Here is a 12813-nt window from a genome sequence, read left to right as displayed (position 1 = left end):
AGTTAGTTTGTTCTTACAGTGAATGTCTACAATGTATTTAAACACTGGACTATGGTCTTAAATTAGTTTGTTCTTACAGTGAATGTCTACAATGTATTTAAACACTGGACTATGGTCTTAAGTTAGTTTGTTCTTACAGTGAATGTCTACAATGTATTTAAACACTGGACTATGGTCTTAAGTTAGTTTGTTCTTACAGTGAATGTCTACAATGTATTTAAACACTGGACTATGGTCTTAAGTAAGTTTGTTCTTACAGTGAATGTCTACAATGTATTTAAACACTGGACTCTCGTCTTAAGTAAGTTTGTTCTTACAGTGAATGTCTACAATGAATTTAAACACTGGACTCTGGTCTTAAATTAGTTTGTTCTTACAGTGAATGTCTACAATGTATTTAAACACTGGACTCTGGTCTTAAATTAGTTTGTTCTTACAGTGAATGTCTACAATGAATTTAAACACTGGACTCTGGTCTTAAATGAGTTTCTTGTGTAAATAAACATACCCTTTGATGTGTCCTATCTTTGCAGGATAGAAGGTTCCCCATTTCTCCCTGTTGCTTCTTCTAATGGTTCTGGTGACAGATGACAACAACAACAACAACAACAACAACAACAACAACAACAACAAAAGTGACATTTATACTAACTGTGTACTTGTGTTCATACAGCAGATATCCTACCCTTTACAAATCAATATTTCACTTTCAGAAACACTTTCTATGAATGAATAGCTTAATGTTTAAACTGTGAACTGTATCCTCCAAGACAACAGGTTACACAGGAATGCAATGGTACTCCAGTGTAATAGTGATGGACATAAAATAATAGAACTACAGTATTGATTTATAATTTTTACAGGTGCTCAGATTGTGCACTAAAGAGCAGAGAGACATGGAGACTCCTGTTACTGAACAAACACTATATAGCAATGATTACAATGTAACAGAGAGGTCCTCTGTTACTTACTGTATGTTTGCAAATGTATTCTAACCCTTATTGATGATGTTTGAGCACTTTAGATCTTTGCACAGTGTAATTTGCACAGTCATGACTCATTTGGGTCATTGTTTCATGTTAGGTACAGTATGAGCCAGTAGTGAAAAAGTAAAACGTGTATTTATGAATTAACAACTTAAGCCCTGGTTCAAATAGTGAAAATAGAAGACACATTGTGAGCTTCACCTTTAGAAAGGCTGAATGTGAATAAATAGCAGCATTTTTATCATTCCCTTTTTTAATATGAATAAGAACTTTAGTATCAACTTTCTAACAACTGTTCCAGCCCGGGGGCTGGATTGATGGCGCAGTGGTGAAATATTTAGGTACTAGAATATAATAGCTTGTAGATGTTGTGTTTTGTGTTCACTCAAAGACAACCCTGAATGAAAGTACTTGATACTCAAGTCTCAAACCTCCCCTCAACCCCGGCCCGACCAATATGGACCTGTACGGCCCGTTACATAAACTGACTTTATGGACTACAGTTAAGAACTACATGTATGTTCCATCCACCATGGGTGGCTAGAAAAACTACAATTGACTACTACATTTCCCATACACCAACATGGGTAGCGAATGAGGACTACATTTAAAGAACTACATTTTCCATCGACAATGGGTAGCTAGAAAAAACTACAGTCGAGTACTACATTTCCCAAACACCAACATGGGTAGCTGTGTGGACTACATTTAATGAGAGAGAGATAGAAAGAGAGAGAGAGAGAGAGAGAGAGAGAATCTTCTATAAAATAAAGTATAAAACAGAGTTGCATGGATTGTACACAGAACTCACCAGTCTACATGTTGTGTAAACTCTACATCAATGGACAGCATTGACAGCAACATCTCCACACTTGAGACAACCTTTAAGAGAGAGAGAGAGAGAGAGAACCTTCTATAAAATTAAATATAAAACAGAGTTTTATGGATTGTAGAACACAGAACAACACTTCGTTTTGAGCTTGTAGATCAGCTATTGTTGCCAAATAGATCTATGTTGACAGAAAAAAAAACGTCCCATTGTTTTTAAGTGAGAATAGAGGGTTTAAGTGTGAATGACATCAATAATTATGAATGACAGATTCATGGTAGAAGAGACATTTATGACAATAAAACACAGAGATGTTTAGTTTTACGTCTGTAATTAATAAAAACGTATCATTTATTTGTGATAGTAATTTATTATTGTGCTATTCTTCATTATGCTCACATAAACTATTCAGATGGGGGAGGGGGGGGGTCCTATCTGTAAACAGTGTAAAGTATTCTAAACCAGGGGTCTTCAACGTTTACAGGCCAAGGACCCCCTAGCTGAGAGAGCGATGAAGCGGGGACCCCCTCTATATTGTATAAAGTTGTGCTTCAGATCAACTTTTGCTGCTCTTTTTTCCCTCTACACCTATAACTCTTTGCCAAAAATAGCCGATCTACAAGCTCACAACGCCTCGCGCTGCGAGGCGTTGTGAGCTTGTAGATCTGCTATTTTTTGCCTAAAGTTCTCCTCAGAAAAGGGATGCTAGGGTTCAAGTGGTTAATGTAAAAAATATAAAATCACACCCAGTGTGAAGTGGGCGGTGTGTTGTCATCACAACATGACTCACTTAAAAAAAAGGATAAATTACTTTTTTTAAAGTCCATACTGCTATTCATAGGGCTGCACATGTGTCACGTGTTTCGCTAGCCAATCACAGTCCTGAATTTGCAAAGTCAGCCAATCACATTACAGCTAGTGGTGATGACACTAGCTGTAATGGGATTGGCTCTGACTTTGCAAAAGTATAGATTTGCATTGACTGTGGAAGGGTTAGGGGTTGTAGGCCGCGTTGTAGACTATTGGCCAATCACGGTGCGGGATTGGTCAGTGTCCAAACCTCACTTATGGGGGCGGTTACACCGCCCCAAAAAATCATATCACGCAAAGATTTGGCGGGACCCCCTGTAGTAACTCTGAGGACCCCCCTAGGGGTCCCGGACCCCCTGTTGAAGACCCCTGTTCTAAAGTATTCTGAGCTCATGTGTCTGCCTGTTGGTTTTAGTATTATTACATCATCCTGTGTTTGGACTGTTGACTCACTGGAGGAAAAAGAAACTACAAACAAAATGGCTGCCGAGATGAGCCGGGTCAACACACAGGACGCATCGTCCTATTGGTCGGTGCCGGTCACTGCCGTGGTCACATGGCTCACTAATGTTGAACCCGATGAGTCACACTTTACGCTTCAGCTCCATTAACTCAACACAATGTGAAACAAACATCGGCCAAATTATATAAGAAAGAGACAAACATTTTGAAAATAGACGATCTACAAGCTCTATAAGATCTATGAGCTTAAAGATCTGCTATTTTCACAATAATTATCTATGGAACAGAGTCAAACTAAATGTAACGCCTCAACTCCTACAATTCCAACTGATTATCAGGGTGGGGGGTCCCTGGTTAACATTATCAGGGTGGGGGGTCCCCAGTTCACATATGATTATGTTGGGGGGTCCCCAGTTCACATATGATTATGTTGGGGGGTCCCCAGTTCACATATGATTATGTTGGGGGGTCCCCAGTTCACATATGATTATGTTGCCTATGCAATAGACATACAGAAGGTTCTAGATCAGTGGTTCCTAAACCTTTTAGCTCAAAACCTATAGACAGGTTTCCTGTTAGTAAACATTGAGAGGAATATGACCGCGCAGCTGCGGGGGGAAGCCTATGGGTGCGTTTGGAAATTACGCACCGGAGCACACTCGCCTTATTAGTTTGTATTGGCCAGTGCGCTCACTGCCGCTCAGGGCTGTATTTTCGAACGCGCCTTCCACCCCCAGGCATGCGCAGATTGCGCATTCTGCTCTGTGATGACGTCGCTCGGAAACCCGTCTATAAGAGAAATTAAACTGGAAATATTGGAATTTTTAGGAGTTTTTAATTGAGGAAAATGTGTGATTTTTTTCCCTTTTAATTAGAAAAAAAAATACACTTTTGAACTAATAAATACATGTAAGAAACAAATACAAAGAGGGGTATTTACTCGCGACCCAAAAATGGGTCCCGACCCACTGTTTGGGAAACAGTGCTGTAGACCAGTGGTTTTCAACCGGTGGTCCGGGGACCACCAGTGGTCCTTGAGGGAGTAGCCTACAAGGGGGTCCCCAGCAAAATGAGTTAAAAGCGTCACAATCATTTTTAACCACTTAGCTTTGGCTATTCAAAAATAGCAGATTTACAAGCTCATAGCTTGTAAATCTGCTATTTTTGAAAAACCTTGAAAAAGTGTGCATATCTTTGAATACTTATATTTTTTAAAGCAAAAAAAAAAAAAAAAAAAACACACACACACACACACACACACACACACACACACACACACACACACACACACACACACACACACACACACACACACACACACACACACACACACACACACACACACACACACACACACACACACCTGTGCGCGCATAATATAAAGTGCACATCATATAAAGTGTTTAACTCATTGTCACGGATGTTACAATTACATACGGGTCCTCATAAATACCTGTATCTTCCGTAGTGTTCAATAAAAAGCATTTTAATCCGATCGGTGGCCATTTCCTTCATATGCTTTCAACTTCGCGACCTTATCGGTTGGGAGGTGTATTGCACTCTGATTACATTATTACTCTATGATAAAATGGCCACTGATCGGATTAAAATGCTTTTTATTAAACAATGCGGACGATACGGGTACTTCTGAGGACCCGTACGTAATTGTAACATCCGTGGTCATGACGTCATTATTTCATATTTGAAATATGAACGTTTATGTAGATGTACGAACTGTAAATGGAGAAAGTGCAAACACCAGGTTGAAGTTCATCCATGACCAGCATCATGTGAACCATGACTATAATGAACAAGGCTTCTTGAACAGCTGAGAAACAAAGCTGCAGATTTAAGCACATAGAATAGAAGTTGTGCTGAAGTCTGTGTCACGTGTCCTCTAAGCTTTTCTGTAGCTCAACTACTAGAAATAATTTTTAAAAACAGAACAAAGCGAGCCTACGTGAAAGCTTTGTGACCCATAGAAAGCTGTTACCCTAGGGGGAGCTGTTTCACAGGAGAGCAGAGAACACGGGCGGCCCGATTCATACTTCATGTGACGCACTTAAAAGTAACTAAGTACATTTACTCAATCACTGTATGTAAGTACACTTTTGAGATATTTTTACTTCTACTCCACTACATCTCAGAGGCAAATATTATACTTTTACTCCAGTATAATTATTTGAAAACTTTACTTTGTAGATGTAGATTATTATTATTACAAAACATACATTAACCACTTCAGTCCTATATATATTCTTAGGATGAAAAACAGGGCGTGGCTCCTGAAACGTTACAGTTTAGTTCAGACGCTTTGTAAACATATTTATAAATATAAATATAACTCTACCTGTCTCAGTGTAACAGCTGCTCCACATCAACATGTATAAATAAATACATCCATGACTTTACAGATAAAACACTGACTGAGAAGAACAAAGATCCTCCATCTTGTCTTCTTGTTCCTTCAAAGTTTACTTTAAACTATCATTTACTTTCGATTTCGTCCGTTTATTTATAGATCTGTTACATCTTCCATTATATATGCAAATCAAGGCTGGTTATCATTCCAAACTGAACAGTGACATCTGGTCTTAGACCCGCCTCCCGTATCCGGCAGTTCACGCCGACCACATTACATGCAAACACCGTTTCCGTATCCGGTCTACAGACCCAGACCGGATCAGCAACACATGGTGGGTCTTCACTCCCTACGGATGCGATACCGTGTTCGGCCACTGCATGAACTCTATGGTGAGTCTGTGGCGCTGTTTCCTAAGTCTGCCAGCAAATCAAAGGGCTCTCAGTGTTTTGCTGTAGCAGCCATCTTGTTTGTGTCTTTATGCGGACACAGAATCACAGACTAAATATGATTTTATTAACGAGAGAACAACTAAAGTACATTATTAAACATATGTATGACACCGTGTGTTTAGTCACAATGCTATGCTATGAAGAACATGGTTTTAGGACGTGGTTGTACCGCGTTTCAAACGCTATCCATTTCGCTTTGTAGTTTGCACATCCGTTCTAGAGCGGATACGGAAACAGCTGTTTGTGGCCATGTGTGTGTGCGTGGAAATTACCGGATACAGAAGGGCGGGATCTAAAAGCTTGTCTGAACGGCAAACAATGAGGATTCGCTGAGTCTGTTTAGATGTTTAGATCATTGGTTCTCAAAGTGGGGTCCGGGGACCCCCAGGGGTACTTGAGGGGGTTCCAGGGGGTCCCCAGCTAAATGATGGATAGGAACCAAATGGACCCTTATGGGTCTGTAACTCTGAGAGTGTACAAATGGAACCAAATGGACCCTAACAGGTCCTTAGGGTCCATTTGGTTCCATTTGTACACTCTCAGAGTTAAATTAACATTGATTTACAATATAAATTGGGGTCCCAGGGATAGAAATGCCATTAAATGGGGGTCCGTAGCCTAATGCATGTCAAACTGGGGGTCCTTGAAATTAAAATGGTTGAGAATCACTGCTAGAGTCGTAAAAATCGTCTCTTATGGGGGTCCGCGGGCTAATAAGTATCAATTTGGGGGTCCTTGACATGAAAAAGTTTGAGAACCACTGGTTTAGATGAAGGAAATGTTGAACCATGAATAAATGTTAAACTTTAATGTTATTATTGAGATGTAGTCTGTCTATAAAAATCATCAACATTTAATGTTTAATCTCTGGTGGTTTACAGTTATTTAATTTGTGCCATACTATAGTGACTGTAAATAACATAAATAGCCTAATTAGGCTGGTTAATTAATGTGGTTTATAAAGAATACAGATGTTGATCATTGTGGTGTTTACTTTAGATCAGGGATCTTCAACCTTTTCAGGCCAAGGACCCCCTAGCTGAGAGAGAGGTGAAGCAGGGACCGCCTCTATATTGTATACAATTTAGTTTCAGATTAAACTTTTTTTGTTTACTTGGTCTGCTCTTTAGCTCTACAAGATCTACAAGCTCTACAACGCCTCGCAGCGCGAGGCGTTGTGAGCTTGTAGATCTGCTATTTTTTGCAAAAGTTCTCAGAAAATGGATGTTAGGGTTCAAGTGGTTAAGGTAAAAAAAAAAAATCATATCACACAAAGATTTGGGGGACCCCCTGTAGTAACTCTGAGGACCCCCTAGGCGTCCCAGACCCCCTGTTGAAGACCCCTGCTTTAGATTGATGTTTGTCCCCTAAACCCCATCTGATTCTGAACATGTTTTTTTGCCGGGTTTGTTGTTCGAATGTGTCCACATCTTAATTCAATACTTTTTTTTTTTTAATATATTTTTAAATATTTTTTCTCTGCATTTTTATGTTGATCTGAACTGTTTGGTTGCTACTAAAACAAACAATAAAATAAATTCCAGACAACAGTAAGAAACTAAACAAAGGGGATATTTACTCATGACCCATACAAAAGTGTCAGCAACCCAAACAAGGGTCCCGCGACACACTGTTTGGGAAACACAGTGATTTAAAGAAGCACGGACACAACATGGACGATGTCACTGGTATGCAGGTTAAATCATAGATATAGAAACGTCGTAGATACCTCATTGGTCGCTGCAGTTCAATGGAGCCACCCGCGTCTCTGCGGTCACCGTGTTGGAAGTGGAAGCCGAGCCTTTTCATGTCCATGAAGCAGAAAGTCTCTCCAACATTAAAGGACAACTTTGGTTTTTTACAACTTTGGTTTATATTTTAGCTTGTAATTAAAGTAAATAAATGATGAGTAATGATGAGTTTTTTCATTTACTCCTTTCTATGGTTTTAGCAATTTTTGCGATATTTTTTACAGTGGGCGGGGGCATTCTGTCCGGTGGCTAAATATGTATTTTTTTTACACAATAAAAAAGGTCCTGTGGTCTTTGATGGCCAGATGTGAGTTATTGGGGGCTAGAAGAGCTACTGTAAAAAATTATAAAGAAAACACCGGGTTATTGTGTAGAAAAAGACATATTTAGCCACTGGACAGAATGCCCCCGCCCACTGTAAAAACATATCCTGAAAATTGCTAAAACTATAGAAAGCAGTAAATTTAAAATTTTTAACGCTCATCTTTTATTTACTTTAATTACAATCTAAAACATAAACATTGGTTGTAAAAAAAACAAAGTTGTCCTTTAACATTATCATAACTCACTGAATGTTCAGTTATGTTTGTAACAAATGCATGGAGTTATACATCCAGTAGAACATCTAGAATGCATATTTTATACCAAAATACTTTCATCTGATCCAAGTAACAGTAATATTCACAAAGCATTTCTGTCAGTCCATAAAAGTGTCAAACTCGTTAGTGCTCTCTCTAATCAATGAATGCATCAAAGACAGCAATCACTTTGATACCCGTCAGAGAGGGGGGTGACATCACTGTGACATCACTGGTAGACAGGTTTAAAGGTGACAACATGTACACAGAACACGTTGAAGTTGTTTAATGGTTGGTTTGGACGTCCAGGCAGCAGAGGGTTAAACACATAGTTAACTTTAACTAACCTTATTATGGTTAAAGGTGCTGTACGTGATGTTTAGTTTTGGTTCAAAGTAACACATGTATGTATATATTTGTCCAGCATTGCTATAGAGAACCACAGTGTGGTCCAGTCTAGCCCTGGTTCAGAGCGTTAGTGAGTTCTCTCTAACGCTCTGGAAGAGCCCTCGCTCTGCACATCTACAAGGAATTCCACTGCCCTGCCAGCGTTCAAGAGTAGTGAAAATACAGATTTTGGTTAATGGTAAGTTCAAATCCTCCAGATCTGTAGAGGGCACTGTGGAGTAAATACAAATAATGTCCGTCTGGCTGACATATTTTATTTTCTGCCCAAAAAGTGTATTTTACAGTAGGTGGGGTGCTGAGAGGCTTGCGGGGTCTGAGAATAGACTTTTCAACAACACAAAACAGCCTTTGCTTCGCTGAGTAGTGAAATGGTTTTGTTTATTTTCACTACTCTTGAACGCTGGCAGGACAGTGGAGTTCCTTGTACATGCGCAGAGCGAGGGGTCTTCCAGGGCGTTAGAGAGAACTCACTAACGCTCTGAACCAGGGCTAAGGTCCAGTGACCCTCACGGCTACTATAGGGCAGAGCAGTGGCGGCCATTTTGTGGTTCCACCGGTCTAAAACCCATTGATTCTTCCCATATTTCCAAACATATACATAGAAATGATGTAAAGCCTAGAACACAAAGGGTGTTTATTAAATATAGTATACGTATCATAAAATCACTTTATGTTTCTCACAGAATCAGATGTTTTATGAATCACTGGATGGCTTGATTCAGGCTTAACCCATTAAGACCTGGAACTGTGTCATTTTTAGACTTGAGCTAAAAAGCATTATTTTACACTTTGAGCTATTCAAAAATAGCAGATCTACAAGCTCGTAGCGCAGCACCGAGTGCCGCACTACGAGCTTGTAGATCTGCTATTTTTGAAAAATCGTGAAAATGTGTGCAAACCTTTGAATATATATATTTTTAAAGCGAACATTTGTAACTCAAATCTTTGCTTCTGTGGGGGCTCCCTGGAACAACATATTTTGATGGGGGTCCGCGGCCAAATACATATCATGTTGGGGGTCCTTGGCGTGAAAAAGATTGAGCACCACTGATATAGAAACATACGTTTTTCAGAAAACTGTTGAGATTTAGGAGACATGTAGAATCGGCTTCAGGTCTCAATGGGTTAAAATAATTGATATAAATATTTTTGGAAAAAATGAAAATGGCCTGCTATGCCCAATAGGGGGCTCCAGATGGCTCCTTACAGGTCCATTTGGTTCCATTTGTACTCTTATGGGGCACCGTGAAATAAATGCCAATAAAATAAAAAAGTTTTTAGAACCTCTGCTCTGCTCTATAGCAATGATGGATTTAAAATAAAACAGATCTGTCCAGTTTACACATTTTAACCACATATCACCTTTTAAGGTCCGCCCCCCACACCACCACCACCGACCGACCAATCACCTGGCTCGCTTTCAGAGAGATTAGATGAACGACAGAAACTCTAATGAGCAATCAGAATGACCTGTGATCCAACGACCAATCAAAATGCCTTCAAACGTTTGAGATTTATTTTTCTGTCTGTCTGTCTGTCTGTCTGTCTGTCTGTCTCTCATCCTATGCCGTGTATCATCTAACTTCTCATAAAGGCAGGGAAAGGGTTAAAGCAATAATCTATGAATGTGTCGTTTATCTCTAAAAATAAAAAATAAAAATCTAAACAAAATGAAACATCATTCATATTAACCCTATATATGTACACCATGTGCGGCTCAAAACAAAGCTTCTTCATTCATAAATTACTTGACGTTGATGATGCTGTCGAACAGAAACCTCTCATCTTATCTTAACTCTTTGAGGGTTTTGTTTCGTTAAATGAACGTGCCTACTTGATCATATTACAGCGTCACACAAAGGCATCAAAAGCAGCAGATCTACAAGCTCCACGTCTGTATAAGTAGCAGATCTACAAGCTCCAAACGCGGCGCCAAACGCCTTTGAATTTGAACCCTGAACAGTAAAGGTTTTGGAAGGTGTGAGGTTTCCATGAGCAGTTGCTTCTCCAACATGTTTTCATTGGCCCACGTGAGGAGTCTGGGCGGAGCTTGTCCAATGTGGGCGGAGCCTTCGTCCCTATGTGGGCGGGGGCACGAAGACCTCCTCGGCCTCGCCGGCCTGGCTGTCGTCCGGCTGCGTCACCTCTATGACGGTCTCCTGGGCGTAGCCGTCGGGCGGGGCTACCTCCATCATGTCGGGCGGGGCTATTACCTCCATCATGTCGGGCTGCTGAGTCACCGCCTCCATGATGTGGGCGTAGCCCGCCTCGTCGTCGCCGGCGCTCTGACCGGCCGCGACCGCCATCATCTGTTGGGCGGAGTCGCCGTCCGCCGGCAGCGTGACCTGGATCATTTGCGAGTGGTAGCCGACGACGGCGTCTTGCGTCACCGCTACCACGTGATGCGTGTGGAGGAGGTCATGGTCGTCGTGTGGCGTTGTTACCGCCACGGCCTGGTGGTGGTGGTGGTGGTGCGGGTCAAGCGGCGTGACGTCAGGCGCTGTCGTTACGGCGATTAGCGTCGTTTCTCCGTCGGACGGCGTTACCTCGCCGTCGACGCCGTCGAACGCTGTTACGGGCGTCGTCGTTGTGTCCTGTGGGTCGTTATGAACGTCGGGCGGTGTTACCGGGACCGTCGTGTCGTCGTGTGTGTTTGTGTCGGCGTCGGCGTCAGGCGCCGTGACGTCGTCTTGCGTCGTGCGGTCGTCAGATTCCGCGACGGCGTCGGTGTGCGCGCCGTCGGCGTCTCGCTGCGCGACGATGTCCTCCTCTGGTGGTGCGTCCTGGTTTTCGTTCCCCGGCACGGTGACCATGATGATGGTTCCTACGTCCTCGTCGTGGAGCTGCTGGCGTTGGGCGGCGGCTCCGCCCCCTTGGTTGTGGTGCGCGCTGGTCATGTGACGCTCCAGGCGGACCCGGGAGTTCCTGAAGTTCTTGCAGCAGATTGGACAGGAGAAGTTCCGCGCCTCCCTAGGCCCCGGCTTGCCGTCGGGGTGAACGTCCTCGCGGTGGCGCTTCAGGTGACCCAGCAGACCAAACCTCTGAAATATACATTATTAACCCATTAACACATTGGCCAATTTTTACCATGTACGCAGATCTGTGTTCTTTCAACAACAAAAAAAATCAAAATAAGTTTTTTTTTTTTTTTTTTTTTACCCAAATATGATTTTTCAAAGATCTAGACTCCCATCCACTTCCTTGTTAACTTAAAACTTTAAAATTCTGTATCTCGGCTCCTGAGTACTTTTATTTTTTGTGTTAAAGATGGAGTGCCATGATATTTTTCAACCCTAAAACCTGATCATAAGGTATTATTATTATGTAAGGAAAGTGTACAGAAATTGGTAAAAAAAAAAAATGTTTTTATGAGGACACGCCTCCAGTTCATTAAGTATGCCTGGTTCTCACCTTAGCACCTCCTCCACCACCTTAGCACCACCCACCTGTCCTAGTCCCTCCTCCTCCTCATGCCCACACCTGTTGAGGGTATGTGAGGCTCTGTGATGTCACTAAAGGGCTGTTTCTCTATTGGCACGTTTTGACCCTCAAGATTTCAGCCTCCAGGAAAAAACTCCAAATAGTCAGAGAAGACATAAAACACCATAAAACCACCAGCGGGGGGCTTAATGAAGTTCTATCAACCTCATAGACACATGAAAAACAGAAAAAGTGCAAAAACATGGCACTAGCTCTTTAAGAGCTGGAATGCATCTGTGTCACATTTTCTATTTGAGCTAAAAAAAAAAGCATTATTTTACACTTTGGGCTATTCAAAAATAGCAGATCTACAAGCTCATAGCGCGGCACCGAGTGCCGCGCTATGAGCTTGTAGATCTGCTATTTATGTTTTTAAATCGTGAAAATGTGTGCAAATCTTTGGATATATATTGTTTAAAGCGAACATTTTAACTCCATTCTTTGCTTTATGGGGGTCCCTGGAACAACATATTTTTAGATGGGGGTCCGCGGCCAAACACATTTCATTCTGGGGGTCCTTGACATGAAAAGGTTTGAGCACCACTGATATAGAAACATTAGTATTTTCAGAAAACTGTTGGGATTTAGAAGACATTTGTCTTCTAACTTAGTAGGTGCTCTTAGGCAGCCAATAGACAGGCTGTTAAGCCCTGCCTCCTCTGTGTTCCTATTGGCTGGGCTTTAAACGGCCATAA

General features: G+C 41.5%; 2 protein-coding genes across 2 annotated transcripts in view; both read right to left on the bottom strand.

Moving 5' to 3' along the window:
- Positions 1 to 5554, bottom strand: part of LOC311039186 (NACHT, LRR and PYD domains-containing protein 3-like) — a 40497-nt gene extending 34943 nt beyond the window's left edge. The window contains exons 1-3 of the mRNA XM_084048856.1: positions 5438 to 5554; positions 1798 to 1868; positions 509 to 577 (exon numbers count right to left, since the gene is read on the bottom strand). Of these exons, the coding sequence (XP_083904982.1) occupies positions 509 to 550 (42 nt within the window). The 5' untranslated portion in view covers positions 551 to 577; positions 1798 to 1868; positions 5438 to 5554. The remainder of the gene's footprint in view (positions 1 to 508; positions 578 to 1797; positions 1869 to 5437) is intronic.
- Positions 5555 to 10040: 4486 nt separating this feature from the next.
- The window catches only part of LOC311038671 (uncharacterized protein), a 34158-nt gene continuing 31385 nt past the window's right edge, over positions 10041 to 12813 (bottom strand). The window contains exon 13 of the mRNA XM_084048241.1: positions 10041 to 11679. Coding sequence (XP_083904367.1) covers positions 10717 to 11679 — 963 coding nt within the window. The 3' untranslated portion in view covers positions 10041 to 10716. The remainder of the gene's footprint in view (positions 11680 to 12813) is intronic.

Source organism: Gymnoscopelus microlampas, assembly GCF_963454915.1.
Source record: "Gymnoscopelus microlampas genome assembly, chromosome: 22".
Taxonomy (NCBI): domain Eukaryota; kingdom Metazoa; phylum Chordata; class Actinopteri; order Myctophiformes; family Myctophidae; genus Gymnoscopelus; species Gymnoscopelus microlampas.
This window is presented reverse-complemented; position numbering and strand designations above follow the sequence as displayed.